The sequence below is a fragment of the Micromesistius poutassou genome, assembly GCF_964030765.1.
Source record: "Micromesistius poutassou genome assembly, chromosome: 6".
Lineage (NCBI taxonomy): Eukaryota > Metazoa > Chordata > Actinopteri > Gadiformes > Gadidae > Micromesistius > Micromesistius poutassou.
The window spans coordinates 12028521-12046572 of NC_140276.1; the positions used below are offsets into that span (position 1 = coordinate 12028521).

Below are 18052 nucleotides of genomic sequence, written 5' to 3' on the forward strand. Positions count from 1 at the left end.
CACTAGGGCAAATCATGCAAAATAACAATATTGACCATCACTGCTATGCTGATGACACGCAAATCTATGTATCGCTATCACCAAATGACTATCAGCCCATAGATATGTTGTGCCAGTGCATTGAGCAAGTCAAAGACTGGATGTGCCGAAATTTCCTTCAACTAAATTGAGGACAAAACCGAGATAATTGTATTTGGTGCTAAAACTGAAAGGCTTAAAGTTACCCAACACCTTCACTCTCTGTCCCTGAAAACCTCAATCAAAGCCAGAAATCCAGGGGTTATCATGGATTCAGATTTACATTTCGACAGTCACATCAAATCAATTACAAAATCGGCACATTATCACCTTAAAAACGTAGCAAGACTTAGAGGGCTCATGTCTACCGAAGACTTACAAAAACTTGTACATGCCTTTATCACTAGCAAGCTTGATTACTGCAATGGTCTCCTTACAGGTCTCCCAAAAAAACTCACAAAGGCAACTACAGTTTGTTCAGAATGCTGCTGCTAGAGTTCTAACAAAGACCAAAAGATTTGAACATATTACACCAATTCTTAAATCGTTACATTGGCTCCCTGTCAGAGAATTGATTTTAAAATCATGTTGCTAACCTATAAATCCCTACATGGTTTAGGGCCAAAATATTTAACTGATATGCTTCCACTACATAAGCCTTCTAGGCCACTAAGATCCTCTGAGACCAATCTGTTAATTATCCCCAGAGTCAACACGTAACATGGGGAAGCAGGATTTAGTTACTATGCAACAAATAGCTGGAATAAACTCCCTGAGGATTTAAGACTTGCCCCAACTCTGACAGCTTTTAAAACAAGACTGAAGACTTTTATGTTTGCTTTAGCTTTCTGCTAAATCTTAATCTTACAATGCTTCTATTTTTTATTTTATTAGTAACTTTGCCTTTATTTTCTCACTTTTTAAAATGCATTTTTTTTAACTTCTTCTTTTAACTTTTTTTTTTAAACTTCTTCTTTTATTGTATGACTATGTTTATATGTGAAGCACTTTGAGTCTGTCTTGTGTATGAAAAGTGCTATATAAATAAAGTTGCCTTGCCTTTCAATCAAAGCAACATAACTCAATATAAACAATCAACATATATCCAACACTAAAATGGTCCAGATTATTTCCACCAACAGCCATAGCAACATTCAAATTCATCCATCCAAACTGACATCAGAACCTGCCAATATTACATCATTCCTTTAGCCTCATGAGGTGACACAAACTCCCTGGTTGATGGACTTCAGTGGTGGGTTTCTCTCACAGCAGAATAGAGACTCTCCTTAGTCCTTTCACTATTATTTTTCCCCCTTTTGGTTTTCCTGCCATGGAAATCCAACGCTGCGTAATTCAAGGAATCTGTTTCCCTTTCCTACAAAATATGAGATGCGATCCCCTTCACATCAATGCGATGTTCCAACTAGTCCAGAATTCAGCAGCTAAGTTTCTCTACTGGTTCTAACCACAATTGTGGCTTCTCCATTGATGTTTAAAATGTATTTAAATCCTGTAGATCTCAATTAAATCATTCTGTAGCCCCTTACGAGTCAGTGTGCGGCCTTTCTCCTCAGGCAGGGCCCTCCTTGATGTAACAAAGTCTCAGCTCATATCCAGAGGTGACCGTTCCATCAGAGCCCCTCAGGCTTGGGGAACCATGCTAGAGGACATACGGCTGGCAGAATGGGCAACATCTTTCACCACTAGTCACTCAACTCTCAACAGAAGCTCAAGCTCAACTCGGCGTGGACGACACCATCATCTATCTGCTTACCAGGGCTTACTCACACCTGGAGAGGCCGGGGAACACAGTGAGAGTCATGTTCTTTGACTTCTCCAGTGCGTTCAACACCATCCAGCCTCTCCTGCTTGTGAAGAAGCTCTCAGCGATGCGGGTAAACAACGACATGGTGGCCTGGATTGGAGACTACCTCTCCAGCAGGCCACAGTACGTGTGGCTACAGAGCGGCCTGTCAGATGTGGTGATGAGCAACACCGGCGCACCCCATGGAACAGTACTTTCACCTTTTCTCTTCACCATCTACACCTCCGACTCCACCTTCAGAAGTTCTCAGATGACTCTTCCATCATGGGCTGCATCAGTGAGGACATCGAGGACGAGTCCAGAGGTGCGGCGGAGGGCTTCGTCAGAAGGTCAGAGGAGAACCACCTCCAGCTCGACATCGGCAAGACCAAGGAGCTGGTGGTGGACTTCCGTCGGAGAAGGAAGCCCCCAACCCCCATTTCCATCCAGGGGGTTGAAATAGAGATGGTGGATGCGTACAAGTTCCTTGGAGTACGCATAAACAATAAGATGGACTGGACAGACAACACAGAGGCCCTCTATAGGGAGAGTCAGAGCAGACTCTTCTTCCTCAGGAGGCTCAGGCCCTTTGACGTGTGTGGCAGGCTACTAAAGATATTTTATCAGTCTGTGGTAGCAGGCAGACTGTTCTTTGCTGGGGCGTGCTGGGGAGCGGGCATCAAGGCTGGGGAGTCCAACAGACTCAACAAGCTGGTGAGGAAGGCTAGCTCTGTTGTGACACTTGAACTGGACAGTCTGGAGGTAGTGGTGGAGAGGAGGATGAGGGACGAAGTCCATCTTGGGTAACCCCTCCCATCCCCTCTATGCTGAGCTGTAGCAGATGGGGAGCACCTAGCCACAGATTAATTTCACCCAGGTGCAAGACAGAGCGCTTCAAGTGCTCCTTTGTGCCGGCAGCCATTAGGCTTTACAACAGCGTGTGATGTATGTGTATGTGTATGCATATGCATGTGTGTGTATATAAATGTATGTATATCTTTATGTTTAGTATGTGTATGTATATGTACATTGTCTTGTCTTCTCCTTACTTTAGCATTTTGTTTAGCATTTTCCCTTAGCGTCTACTTTTGTTGTATTAGTACTTTGTATCTTTATTGTATTTTATTTACTTTTATCCTGTGTTTTTGTGCTGCTGCTGGGCTATTGAAACTAACACATCTCTCCTACAGGGGATTAATAGTTGTATAGTATCGTATATGAAAACAATAGAGTAGGACGTACAATGTCCAAACATGTCTCAAGTGAAAACATTGAGGAGACATACAGCGGAACAAAGTGAACTAATTAAACAGTAACCAAACAGCAGCACTTATCCCTGCAGCCTTCAGGCCCCCACAGAGCTCCAAAGAGCTCACCACAGTAACAGTGGAATGCATAGGCAGACATGACAGCCTTCTCTATGGTAGAGAATACAGGGTTCAACAATATGTTGAAAGTGCTTGACCCCCGATACTTTATAACTTCCCTCGCACATTTAGCCTCAACACACCTGATTACACCTCAGGTTACATCTGATTGTTGTACGGTCAATCCTACACACCACAAAGGTGGCTTTTACTGGGCCTCTGAATCCAGGACACAGGGTGGTGATGTTAAAACTGCAGTTTGAGTAGAATGATACTGCGCAGGAGGTGTAACCTGCCGCCATGTAGGAGATCTCCCTGAGTGTGTGTGGTGATGGCTTGTTCAAGCTGTGAGCATTGATTAGCTACAACAGGTGTGCAGCCTCACCCAGCCCCACAGTCCGATCAGAGTCTGATTTTAAAGAATAAATGTACCTCCTTCATGAACTATGTGTAGCTAAATAGGGCAGGCCTACACTTCTGTATTTTGTTATATCTAACGGTTATAATGGTGGTACTTGGGGAGACAAATATTTTCTGAGGTGGTACGCGGTATTAGAGGTTTGGGAACCACTGCCCTAATACATATATAACCTCATGTCAGTAGCCCAAAATATTTTTGTGTGTGGTGTCAGTCAAGATATATGAAAATGAACACCAGTTGATACAGTCCACCAGTCAAACCCTTCCAGCTGGTTGGATACGCCAACATTGTGTTATTAAAAAGGGGTATATTTTGAAATGGCTCATCAAGTTAATACCGTGTGGTAAAATAGGGGTCCTCTCTTTTCTACCTTTATTACATCCTAAATTGTTGTATTTATTGTAAATAGTCACCAAGCAAATACCATGCTATACCACTTAACATAATTGTGGCAGCCTTCCCTTCAAATGAAAAACAATAAACATTTCCAAGTGTTATTTTCATAACATAATTTTCAATTATTTTCGCAGTACCCACAAAACAGTCAGTCTAACTGAGTTGTTTCTTTAGAGCATGGAGTTCATAACATCAATATCACAAGTTCTTTGTCCATTCCAACTAATATCAGCTTACGTTACGTTATTTAGAGTTTTTACATCATTGTTGTCCTTCACTCTAAATAATTCTTAGCTCTATTTGTAAACATGAATGCCTGAAAGTTTCTATAATCTCTGAAATAGAAATGGGTTCATCCGCATTTAAATCAGAGTTTTAAATAAACCACCGTCCAGGGTTGTAAAGTTCTATTTGAGTTTCTTATCTTATCTTGAGCTTTCACTTTTAACACCTTGAGCAATTTACTGCACCTGAACCGGATCACAATATTGAGGAATTCTATACAAACTACACTAGCACCTGGTTGATGGACTTCAGTGACAGGTTTCTCTCACAGCAGAATACAGACTCTCCTGAATCCTTTCACTGGTCTTCTTCCTTCCTCTGGTTTTCCTGCCAGAGAACTCCAATGCTGCGTAGTTCAGGGAATCAGTTTCCCCGTCCTACAACAGAGAACTGTGTATTACTACCAAACGTTGAAGAGAATACTAATGTACTTGTGTATTCATATAATAAGGTCAAGAACATGCAGGTTGGTACCATAACACACCAGGTAGCTAAACTTTATCCAGGTAGGTAGTTAGAAATTGCAATAAAAACAATATCAGCTTTCCTGAAGATTTAATTAATTACACTAATTTCATTTTATCCATATGTATCATACCCAAGCCACAAAATATTAGTTATGCTTGATGATAATTACTTAAAAAAAAAAAAAACACACAACGCCGATGTACCTGTATGTAAAACAATTAAGACAAAGAACTGCGGCCAGATATCTGTAAAATATACAATCCTGTCCTGAGATCATATGAAGTCACATCAGTAGGCTAAGTCTATCAAGTACTGTACCTTTGCAATGCTCACAAACATTATTTTTATTTCTGGTTATGAACTGGATTATATTCCCAACCAGATGACTGTATGGTTCTAGAATTAAAAAGGAAGAATTAGAGAATTATTACATTGAGATTCATTTTCAAGCAAATAAATCACCAATGTTGAACTTTTATTATTGCATTATAATTAAAAAATAATCAAGTATCAAATAAAAGTATAATATCAAGTATTATAAAAAAAAAGATATATTCTTGAAGTAAGAAGTCAAATACCTGACTTGACTGTTGACTGTTGACCTGTTACGTCCAGTTTGGTTCCACTTCCAAACACAACTTCTCCACATGCTGCCAGGGCACAGTAGTAAGTCCCAGCATCAGAGGAGTCTACATTGTTCTTCACGGAGGCCCAGAACTATTCTGACATTCACCCCTCCTGTTTCCATTCATGTAAATGGAAACATAGTGGGAGGGTCCTGATCTGAACCAATACACACTGGGATCCCCTTGGCACTGGTTACTGTGGTCCGTCCTCTGGGAGGTAATAGAGCACTGGAGAGCCACAGGGTCTCCCAGCTGAACTGATGCTGACACAGGCTGTTGGACCACAGTCTGGTAGACAAACCTCTGGTCATTGGGATCTATACAGTTAAATAAAACAATCATCATAAGAAACAAACCAAATATCTTTGCAGTTATTTCAGAGAAAATGTATTTTCGATCATAATATTGAAAACAAAAATGATCTCAATTAATATATGATTTACCTTTGACGGTCAGGGAAACGCCATTATTCTAAATGTTTCGATGTTGGTTTCCTTGATTACAGAGATAATTTGCTTCATCCTCTTTTTTAATGTTGCTGATTGTCAAATTGAAGTTACTTCCTTCTCCCACTGTGAACCTTGACGTAAAGGGTGAGTAAATCTTTGATTTATAAAATCTGCTAGCTACCATTTGGAGATTATATCCCAGAGATTGCTGATACCAGAAAACCTGCTCATTCAAAACTGTACAATTCAGAGCAACAGCATCTCCAAGTTCAGCTTTTTTTCAAATAGAGTGATTGAGGATTGACGGTCTGAATCAGCACTAAAAATGAAGGAAAACAAGAAAGAAACATACATCACTATTGTTATATATTCAGTATACAAAATGCAATAACATTGTACTGTTATAATTACGATTGATTTGTATCACCAAACACCTCAATAATGTACACTTCATCAGTACTTACATGCAGTACTAGCAATAATCGTCATTGCTAAAAACATTGTCATAGCTTGATGCTGAACTAACGCTGGACTCACTGAAGTGAACGATTCTGACTTTAGACTAACATGTACATATCCTGGGACCACTGTGATTGGCTGGAACTTAGAGGCACTTGATGCGGTAAGCTTTATGTGAGGTACAGTTTATGTTATATTTAAATCTAAACTGAACACTATGTTGTTCACTTTATTTACATCTACGTGACATTGAAAGCTGGCATTTAATAAATATTTCCCTGAATGATGAATACATTTGATTTTGCTTGCTGATATTGATTAGCAATGTTATGAATATCTATTGTAAAATATAAATATCACACACACACACACACACACACACACACACACACACACACACACACAAACACAGTTGACATAGCTTACATGCCTGATTCAGCTCAGCCTCAGCTTTGGGTGGAGATATTAATGCGCTCTGTTTTTGAGCAACTCCAAGAAACTCAAACCCTTTATAACCTCCAGTTTAAAGTAGCAGTTAATACAAAAAGCCCTTGAAAAATAATGCTTAAAGGGTTGCTTCCTTTAATCTTTCTACCTATAGTGTATGTGTTTTAACCACTGGTTTGTGGACAGAGAGAGAGGCAGCAAGTTGAGGGGTGTGGGGGAGGCTGTTCATGTCTTTGTTTTTGACACACCACCACAACTCTTAACCATACCAGACTTTAGGTACAACAGGATGTGTTGCTATACGGTTCATCAGAAAACAACCATGAGAAGGTTATATTCACATCACTGACTGAACCTGAATGGGGACACTCGGGTTCAGAAGTAATAGATTTACATTAAGGGCATTAAGCAGATGCTTTCATCCAAAGCGACTTACAACCATTCATACACACATTCAGGGCGGAGTCATCCATGCAGGGCAACAGCCAGCACGTCAGGAGCAGTCAGGGTTAGGTGTCTCGCTCAGGGAACCCCTAAACACTCGGAGGAGTCGGGTATTGAACTAGCATCCTTCCGGTTAAAACTCAACCGGTTAAAACGCAACCGGAATTTAATATACAATCTCAAAAATGCCCAATGCTCATAAATGTTATTAATTTAAATATATATTGTCTTTTTAATAACATTTTTTAAAGAATAATTCATTTAAAAAATAATAATTAAAGGGTTTCCGCCTTAATATACCTGGGTGGCCCACCAAAGTATAATTAATGTGTGGGAAATGCTTCATTAGCTTGGTGGCTGGCATGAGTATAATACACTTGTAGCACATACATAGTGAGCTAGGTCGATACTGATATATCATATCTCTAAAATGCTTTCCATATCGGATATTTCCCCGGAAGTGAGGGGTTAAAGGGGAAATGATGCCATTGACATGCAACTGGACTGGTCGATGGCCCATTTTCGTTGTGCATGCAAGTGTACAATGACCGGGTTTATTGTTATCAATAAAGGTTTGTTTGAATTGAACCTCACCAAATGAAACCGGCCTTTACCTTAAATTTAAAAAAAGGATTTATCTCGGTTTGAACATTGTTGGAAACATTTTGGATAATGTTAATAAACAACAGAATAAATTAAATAAGAGATTTGAAGGCAGAAATGTGACACATCATACCTTTAAGTGTTGCTTCCTTTTGTCTCTCTAACTAGAGTGTACATTGTAGGAAACAGAGAGTGAGGTGTTGAGAGACAAGGGCTGTGGCTGGCCATGTATTCATTTTTCGACACACCACCACATCTCTGAACCAAAGATAGGTCTCAACAGGATGTGTTGCTCACATACTTCAGAAACCAACCATGAAATGGACATTTTACATCACTAACTAAACCTGAATTGTAATCATATTAGGTTTGCTAGTATCTACTTTTTCAAAGAGTAAAGAATGGTATTAATAAATTGTTTAGTTTCATTCAGAGATACTATCTTAATAAATATGTTCATTTGAGATCCTATTGCACTGAGACTGGCTGATGCAACACCAGTCCATTCCATAGACACATAACAACCATTTACACACAGCCAATGTTGTCTTGTCTCCATCTTGTCAAGTTTTATGTGTAGGATATGCACCATTATATATATATATATATGTGTGTATGTGTGTGTGTGTGTGTGTGTGTGTGTGTGTGTGTGTGTGTGTGTGTATGCTCTTGCATTTCTGTTGAAAGAAAGAACCTCATGAAACAGTTGAAGAGTTTAATAGGCTGGAGTAGGTTAGACTAGAGTAAAGTAGAGTACCGTACAGCAGAAGATCTTTATCATTAAACCATGTTTTTTTATAGGCCTGCATGTGATTCTCTTCATGGGGAAGGAAGAGGTAAGTTACCCCCTTTATGTTTTTCATCACGTAGGTTTTAGTTTTTCACTGTTAAACACATTAGGTTGGAGGTGTTTCCTGTCCGCTGTAATTTGATCTGATAAAATGTATGATTTTACTGACAAATGGACACAATGCAGGCGTATTCGGTCTATTTGCAGTGACTGAAAGTAGATACATTTGGATATGCAAAGGGATTTTTTTATTTGTTATTATTTTTATTTTATTTATTTTGCATTGCAAATTTCCCACAAAGAAGTTAGTCTAGCCGAGTTGTTAAGAGCATGGTGCTAATAACGTCGAGGTCACAAGTTCTTCGTCCATTCTAATCAATATCAGTTTACACATTTTAGCAACAATTTACACACTTACGTTTCAGAGACCTTAGTCCCTAAAAACGTACAAAAACCGAAATGTAAACATATTCAATTTCAAATGAAGTAATTTGATCTGATAAAATGTAGGATTTTACTGTCAAATGCACACAATGCAGGCGTATTAGTCTATTTGCAGTGACTGAAAGTATATACATTTGGATACGCAAACTGATATGCTTCATCATCTCAATTTCTAAATAAAATAGTTTGAACCAAATCTCCTACCAGCGCTGTAAAAATGTTGTGCCATTTGAGCTTTGTCTGAATCATATTATTTATTGTATCTTCTATCTTAACTTGAGCTTTTTATCCCTTTTAGAAATGTACTGCACATCCACCAGACTATTTTAGGACCTGGTTGATGGACTTCAGTAGCAGGTTTCTCTCACAGCAGAATGCAGACTCTCCTGAGTCCTTTCACTGTTCTTCCTTCCTCTGGTTTTCCTGCTAGAGAACTCCAACGCTGCGTAGTTCAAGGAACCAGTTTCCTCGTTCTAAAACAGAGAACTGTATTACTAACAAACGTTTGAGAGGATTCACAGTTGACACAACATGTTATGTTATGTTATGTCATCTAACAACCTGATATGCTTATGCAAATAGTTGATATTTGGTTCAAAATGTATAAATATCTCAAGACCTACTATAACTATTGAAAATAAAAGATTCAGCTGACTGTAATGCTAGATCAATGTAGGCGATCCTGCACACTGAAACTCCATCAAAGTGGAGGGGATGCTCTTAAACCTCTCCTGATATGAGTTATTGTGCTGAATGTGCTGTAGTGTTACAATGCTCACAAACCTGTAATGTATGATTAGAATGAGGATTATAATCACAAGCAGACAGCAAGCCAACAGAATCCGATGCACCAAGATCACTAGCTGACAGTTGCTGGAATCTAGAATCAGACAATCAACAATGGGGCATCATGAATCTCTGGAGATCATATTCTTTCTGTAATTTGCAGCATTAGATTCACAGTGTGTCATGTGGAATTCAACACACAATGTCAAATAGGCCCTCAATGTTACATATATTTATATGTTATTAACATATAATGATGTTGTATTCCTAATAAAAATAATAAGCAAATCAACTGGAAGTATGAATTAAAATATATCGACCTGTTACGTCCAGTTTGGTTCCATTTCCAAACACAACTTCCCCACATGCTGCCAGGGCACAGTAGTAAGTCCCAGCATCAGAGGAGTCTACATTGTTCTTGGGGAGAGTGTAGACACAGCTCTGTGGAGCAGACGGAGGCCCAGAACTATTCTGACATTCACCACTCCTGTTTCCATTCATGTAAATGGCAGCAGGGTGAGATGATCCAGATCTGAACCAGTACACACTGGGTTCCCCTTGGCACTGGTTACTGTGGTCCGTCCTCTGGGAGGTAATAGAGCACTGGAGAGCCACAGGGTCTCCCAGCTGAGCTGGTACAGACACAGGCTGTTGGACCACAGTCCTGTCATTAGGATCTATACAGTTAAGTACAATGTTCATCATTTAAAGGAACCAAGTAGATATATTGTAGGCTGATTTGAAATGTTACGAGTTTTCCAGATGACGTAGAAAAAAGCATTGAAAAATAGATCACGTACCTCTGACAGATAAAAATATGCCGCTCCATCTGTTACCCTCTTGACAAAAATAGATTGCTTCATCACCTTTAGTTATTGGTCTGATTTCAAGATTAAAGGCAAGAACCTTTGTTTTGTCCACTGTGAAACTTGAATTGAATGGGGGATAAACTGCCACTGATTCATTCACTTTAGAAGCGACTGTTTGAGGCACAGATCCCAGAGATTGCTTATACCAGTAAACGTTAGGTATTTTAGCTTTTATAACTGCACAATGTAGAGTGACAGTATCTCCAAGCTCTGCTGTTTTCACAGACAACAAAGAAGGATCCTTTTTGGTCTCATTCGGCACTAAAAATAAAGTAGAAATAACCTCAATGAACAACTGGTCAAAAAAACTGTCCTATTTAGAATTGTAACCAATTTAGAGTTTTACTTACATGCTGCTCTCAGAATTATCATAGCAAACAATATTGCTAACATTGTTACGGTTTGTTGCTGGTCTTGCACTGCACTCACTGAAAGGTTGACTGTAAAGTCTACTATTTTTATACCATAGATCAAATGTGATTGGCTGGAACTTCGAGACACTGAATGATGCAAGCCAATGATCCACTGCTAGTCTACCCTAACCACTAGACTGTCCTCCCCACCACTTGACAAACCAACAACCCTCCTTTTGGACCTGCTAGATGATTAGACATTTTAATACATAAATGGGTTACTGTACCATTACATTCACCACAAAATGTGTGCCAAGGTTAACGATGATCGGTAAAGAGACACTGAAAGACACAAGCCACGATCTACTTCCTTTTCTGTGGGGTGCAGTTCTCATTCGATTTTCGTCTAAACTGAACCCGAAAAACATCTGGAGTAGATGCATGCATTTTCATATTTTATCTATTTGATAAAATATGCTCCCCAGATTACTAGGTTCAGCTCCATGGTTTCATTCTCCCTGTCGACATCCTTGGATATTGAAGATGCCCAACCCCTTACCAGATCCCTAATGACGTGTATCAGAATTCCCTGGAGTTTGTGTTGGATCTAAAAATATATTTATAAAGTGTACTATACTAGAACAATAAACAACTTTTACTAAACATTTGGGAGGGCAATGACTTTTTCGACCTGATATATTATATTATCTGTCATGACTCGCATAGTATGGGGGGAGACTGACACTGAACTCTGAGATTACAAGGGCAACAGCCAATGGGAAGAAACTGTGGCTGTGGCTGCACAGCAGGGCCGACCTCGACCCGCTGCAGTGTCGGCATCTGAGGCTGTTTGAGGAGTGCAGGTGGACGGGGCAGCGCGCCATCCACACCGGCCCCTCTCGGCCCAGCCGCCGGTGTGCCTGTCGACTGGCCAGACGTCAGGCGGCGGTGGACGGGGTCCAGGAGGTGGCTGCGTAGCGGGGGCGGATGAGACCGACCCAGCACTCCCAGGGCCCTCTCCAGTGGACCCGGAACCTGGTGAGTGCCGCGTTAGTGGTGGTCCTCAACCACACCCACCAGGCTCGGGCTAACTCTGGCATTAGGTGGAGGAGGGCCTACATTGCCTGCTGCCAGAGAGGGGCATCCACACCTGGGGTGAAGGCGTGCTTCCACGGGACAGCCACCGGCAGTGGCCCCGGCGGCCTGCTCGTCGGGGCCGGCCCCCTGAACACTTGGGACTATGTGCTTGGTGTTGGGGTCGTCGGGGATGGGTGTTGGGGTCGCGGGGGCTTTACTTTTTGCAGTTGAACTGAAGTCTGGGCTGAGACTTGGAAAATGCAAACCATGCAACTTCATAGAGCTCAAACTGATTTGCCAATAGGCACACAACTGCATGTGTGTCTGTTGGTTACTGTAATAAAGAGTTAGTTGTACATTTGTTCAGCTACTCTCTGATGACCATATTAATTAAGCATTTTGTCTTTGTTACGTAGGTGGGTTGGCTCATCATTATTAACGTATTCCGTTCAATGTAAACATCAGGTTGGTTTAGGTAGCTATTTTGTTTGAGGATTTTAATCCCTTTTCTTTTCCCCCCCTCTGCTCAGGTACCCCCGCCCCCTCCTGTAGAGTATCCTGCAGGCCCAGTGGTGACAACAGCAGAGGGCAATTACAATCAAAAGGGGCGGGTGGATAAAGCCTGTGCTCTCCCACACCACTTGCCACTATGCCACGGTTGATACTGCTTGTATCTTGTTTGGGCGCTACGCCATTGATGTGGACACTACCGGTCTCATTTGTAGGCTTTCATGCCATTGTTTGTAGGCTTTTTAGCCATCATTTTGTTGTCTTGCTGGTCTTACCAGGCAAGTTACATTTCCCTGGCGATAGTCGTCGTTTTGCTTGTGTTGTATTAGTTTGTTTTACCCAGTTGAGTGGGTTATTGTTTAGTGTTTGCTTGTCTTACTGTTGTTCCTGTTTTGTTCTCCCCTTCCCTTATCGCTTTCTAGTCAATAAATATTATTATTTACTTTAGAAAACGTGTTTGCTTTGGATTCTTTCTCCTACCGGGACCTGTGCTTCGGCACCTGCTGTACCGGCTGAGGTCACGCCAGCCCTATTCAGTGTATGCTGTGTACATTTATGGTTTAGTTAAACACCTTTCTATGTGACAGTCTTATACGTAAACTATCAATTTTGACTCCTTCGCATATGCCCCCATTCTTCACCGTTAGTCTCTTCTTCGATTCTTTTCTTTACTTTGAGGTAGGCTTTAGTGTTACAGGGTGTTGGTGTGAGACCCTAACTGTGATTAAGTGCTTCACAAGTTAGCTTTACGTATTCGTATTGTGAAATATCCTACTTAATTTATTTATTGTCCATCATACTACTGAACATCAACCAGACACAGAACTTCAAATGAAATAATTTATTGATGCAAATATTTATTGTGGTCACATGCGTGTGTTTGTAATATAAGTATTTTTAGGTTTTTTATACACTGTACTCTTCAACGGCTTTGAGCCAATCAGAATCAAGGACCGTGACTATCTGTTTTATAATCACATTTATATCTTTCAATCAAAGCAACATAACTCAATATAAACACATGAACATATATCCATAACACTAAAATGGTCCCGATTATTTCCACCAACAGCCATAGCAACATTCAAATTCATCCATCCAAACTGACCACAGAACCTGCCAATACTACATCATTCCTTTAGCCTCATGAGGTGATACAAACTCCCTGGTTGATGGACTTCAGTGGCCGGTTTCTCTCACAGCAGAATAGAGACTCTCCTTAGTCCTCTCACTGTTCTTTTTCCCCCTTTTGGTTTTCCTGCCAGGGAAATCCAACGCTGCGTAATTCAAGGAATCTGCTTCCCTTTCCTACAACAGAGAACTGTCTATTACTAACAAACATCTGAGATGTCACGATTGTTGCAGTGAAGTTCAAGAACATGCATTTTTTCAAAACTAACCTTAAATATATTTTACCATGTTCTAGAAAAGTGTTAAGATAAAACATTAAATAACAATAAAAAAAACTATAGGCCAGAGCTTACAAGTAACATAGCAGTAAAGTGTATCCAAAATCATGTGTGTGTGTGTGTGGATTTGTCGCATTCCTCCAGTATATTCAGTTGTCTGTGTCCCAGAGAGGGTTAAGCTTCCCAAACTCTTATAGTATAGTTATATCCACGGTAAGAAAGGCTTCTTCATATAAAACATCACTCATAATAACACTCATACACTAATGGCTCGTAGCCATGGGGATAATAGCCCCCCTCCCCTTCATCATGGCAGGCTTAGCCTGCCATGATGCCTGCCATCGGGTTCAAATTCAGGCTGAAACACAATTTAAAGGTGATTGGATTAAAAACCCATTCTCTCTAGAGCCGTTTGTCTGTTCTGGGCTCTGTGGCAGAGGACCCCCTCAACTAAGTAGATATACTAGGGTAACAAAAAAACAGATTCTTATTATATATATAATTATAAAACGGGGGGCCTAAATCAAGCGATCTGATTGGTTCCCAACCGTTGTATATTGAGCGTATACACACAGCTATGACGCCCGTTCAGTTTACGGAGTTCAGTATCACTCCGCGCCTAACTCTAACTGTTGTTTATGTATATATAAAAGCGATAGCGTAGTTCACTGAAGCCTAAAAAACATGTTGATTGCTGGAGAGGGTGGAAATGTTGTAAAGCAATAGGCACACGGTCGGCAATTTAGCCTACTATCGAGTTCGAGTGAACTCGATAGAAGGCTAAATTGCCGGCGAACCAAGCTACCATCTTTAGCCTAGCCTTCTCTCTGAAGGACGCTACAGTGTGTTGCATAGCAACCGCCGTACACTTTGCCGGCAGCCAGGAGGAACTACTTTTTTGTATTCGTTAAAAAAAATGCTTTTCCGACTTTCTAGCTTTTTCAAAATTGAGGGTGTCTATGACTTTCATTTCGCCATATTTACGTAACCGTTTTATAAAAGCAATAGATCACTTCAGTCAGTGATATACGGTCATTATACCACAGTGAAGGGGGTCGCCGCCCCTTAACTGTGGTATAATGAGCGTATACCACAGCCTGTCGTGATCTATTGCTTAATTATAAAACGGGGGGCCTAAATCAAGCAATCTGATTGGTTCCCAACCGTTGTATATTGAGCGTATACACACAGCTATGACGCCCGTTCAGTTTACAGAGTTCAGTATCACTCCGCGCCTAACTCTAACTGTTGTTTATATATATATAAAAGCGATAGCGTAGTTCACTGAAGCCTAAAAAACATGTTGATTGCTGGAGAGGGTGGAAATGTTGTAAAGCAATAGGCACACGGTCGGCAATTTAGCCTACTATCGAGTTCGAGTGAACTCGATAGAAGGCTAAATTGCCGGCGAACCAAGCTACCGTCTTTAGCCTAGCCTTCTCTCTGAAGGACGCTACAGTGTGTTGCATAGCAACCGCCGTACACTTTGCCGGCAGCCAGGAGGGACTACTTTTTTGTATTTGTTTAAAAAAATGCTTTTCCGACTTTCTAGCTTTTTCAAAATTGAGGGTGTCTATGACTTTCATTTCGCCATATTTACGTAACCGTTTTATAAAAGCAATAGATCACTTCAGTCAGTGATATACGGTCATTATACCACAGTGAAGGGGGTCGCCGCCCCTCCGCTGCGCGTCGGGACGGACAACGCCCCTTAACTGTGGTATAATGAGCGTATACCACAGCCTGTCGTGATCTATTGCTTAATTATATAATGTCTGTGTGGCAAGCCAGTTCCACTAGATTCTACTATTTTACAAACTTTTTAACATTGATTTAACAAATTAGATATAACCAAACTTCTAATTTTGTATCAAATGAGAACATTTGCACATCTTCATTTCTACAGTTCTTCTCGATTATGAATTGCAATACATACATATTAAACACAATTCAATGAGTACCTGTTGTTCCTGAATCACTGAGTCGTTTGCAACATGGTAGGCGGAACTCAGTGTTTCTGAAGATAAGAACAGACGAACAATTACTTTTTATGCTATCTGTAGCATTTCATGTCGGCCAGGCTTCAAAACTATAGTAAATACTTATTTTCCCAAAAAATAATAATCAACAATTAAAACAAAAAACTGCAGCCAGGTTTCTGTAAAATACAATAGGCCATAGATTCAGTATGCAGACTACAAATGTATCGATCAAAGTGGTTGGGGGTCTGTAACCTGTCCTGAGGTCATATCAAGTCACAGTAGTAGGCTGTAGGCTTATTAGTGTAGAATGTACTGTACCTTGGCAATGTTCACAAACTTGCTTTTTATTTCTGTTTAGAAATAGGATTATAATCACAACCAGACAGCAAGCCAACAGTATTCCAAGCACCACGGTAACCGGATGCCTGTAGGGTTCTAGAATCAGACAATCTACAATGGGTCATCAGGCAGCTTTAGAAATTAAAGTATTTGTATTTAGATATAATGGAATGGAGGATAAGATAATGTCACACAAAATAATAAAGGACGATAAATGAACAATATTTATATTATATTTGATAAACATTAGTTAGTTAGTTGGTCAAATATACTGAAAGTAGGAAGTGGAATGTAATAACCTGTTCCATCTTTCTTTTCATCAAACGTCGTGACGTTGGGATCTGCAAAATAAATGCAAATAATCATCATCAAAAGGGACAAAGCCAATATTTTTAGGGTTCTTTCAGAGAAAGTAAACTGAAGAACCCTACAAATTGAGAAACTGTTACTCATGATATTGAAACCATAATATTAAAAAAGGTATACATTTTACCTTTGACAGACAGAAATATGCCACTTGTCCAACTATCAGAAAATTGTTGTCGACAGAAATAGTTTGCTTCATCACCTTTAGTTACGCTTTGAATGATCATTTTGAAATCAGAAACCCCTTCTTCCACTGTGAATGTTAAATTAAAGGGAGGATAAATAGATGTTTTTCCAAACACTCTTCGAGCGACTGTTTGGGGAACATATCCATGGGATTGTTTGTACAAGTCAAACTTATCATCTTCTTTCATCGCTATAAAATCTAAAGTAACCTTATCTCCAAGTTCTGCTTTTATTTCAGAAACTGAACGAGGAATGTCTTCGGTCTCAACCGGCGCTAGAAATAAAGAAATACAAAAATATGAAATATACCTACATGCTACAATGCAAGTGACAATTGTTTGATCATTTAAATGAAACAGTTCATTTGAAGCGTAATTGTACTTACATGCTGCAATCATAATTGTCATTGCAAAATAACTTGACAACATCATCCCGTTTTCAGTGCTCAAGTAGTACTCAAGTGACAGTTTGGACCAACATGTACACGCCATACAGCAATTGTGATTGGCTGGACCTTTGACATGGAATGAGCCAATGATTCACTTTGTTTCCGGAGATGCATACCTAAACGAAAAACTTAAAAAACATCAGCCGTTAAATGTGTTTCTGTATTTCCGCTATAAGACGCACATTGAAAGCTAGAATTTAGATAATCTCTTCAATATGATGACAATTATAATTTATGTTTCTCATATTTTAAATCAATGCGATGTTCCAACTAGTCCAGAAATCAGCAGCTAAGTTTCTCTACTGGTTCTAACCGCAATCGTGGCTTCTCCATTGATGTTTAAAATGTATTTAAATCCTGTAGATCTCAATTAAATCATTCTGTAGCCCCTTACGAGTCAGTGTGCAGCCTTTCTCCTCAGGCAGGGCCCTCCTTGATGTAACAAAGTATCAGCTCATATCCAGAGGTGACCGTTCCTACTCCATCAGAGCCCCTCAGGCTTGGGGAACCATGCTAGAGGACATACGGCTAGCAGAATGGGCAACATCTTTTACCACAGTCACTCAACTCATCACTCACAATCATGCCTTTCTATTTAATCTCTATCTACATTTACACTGTTCTGTGAAAAAGCCACACACATACACACTTGTGGTCGAGGTATGAGATAGGGGCTGTGGCTGGCCATGTCGTTGTTACAAGG

General features: G+C 40.2%; 1 protein-coding gene and 1 pseudogene across 2 annotated transcripts; both read right to left on the minus strand.

Moving 5' to 3' along the window:
• Positions 1-4542: 4542 nt before the first annotated feature.
• On the minus strand, positions 4543-6326 carry LOC311345218 (annotated as a pseudogene). The gene is made up of 4 exons: positions 6302-6326; positions 5832-6156; positions 5372-5705; positions 4543-4671 (listed from the first exon to the last, which is right to left on the minus strand). The product of its transcript is annotated as an uncharacterized misc_RNA (transcript).
• A 3058-nt stretch (positions 6327-9384) lies between these two features.
• LOC311345137 (uncharacterized protein) lies at positions 9385-17643 on the minus strand. Its single transcript, XM_084469508.1, has 5 exons — positions 17287-17643; positions 16843-17175; positions 10131-10487; positions 9808-9904; positions 9385-9497 (listed from the first exon to the last, which is right to left on the minus strand). Exons 1-5 carry the CDS (start codon positions 17390-17392, stop codon positions 9476-9478), a joined length of 915 nt encoding a protein of 304 aa, XP_084325634.1. The 5' UTR covers positions 17393-17643; the 3' UTR covers positions 9385-9475.
• Between the last annotated feature and the right edge of the window lie 409 nt (positions 17644-18052).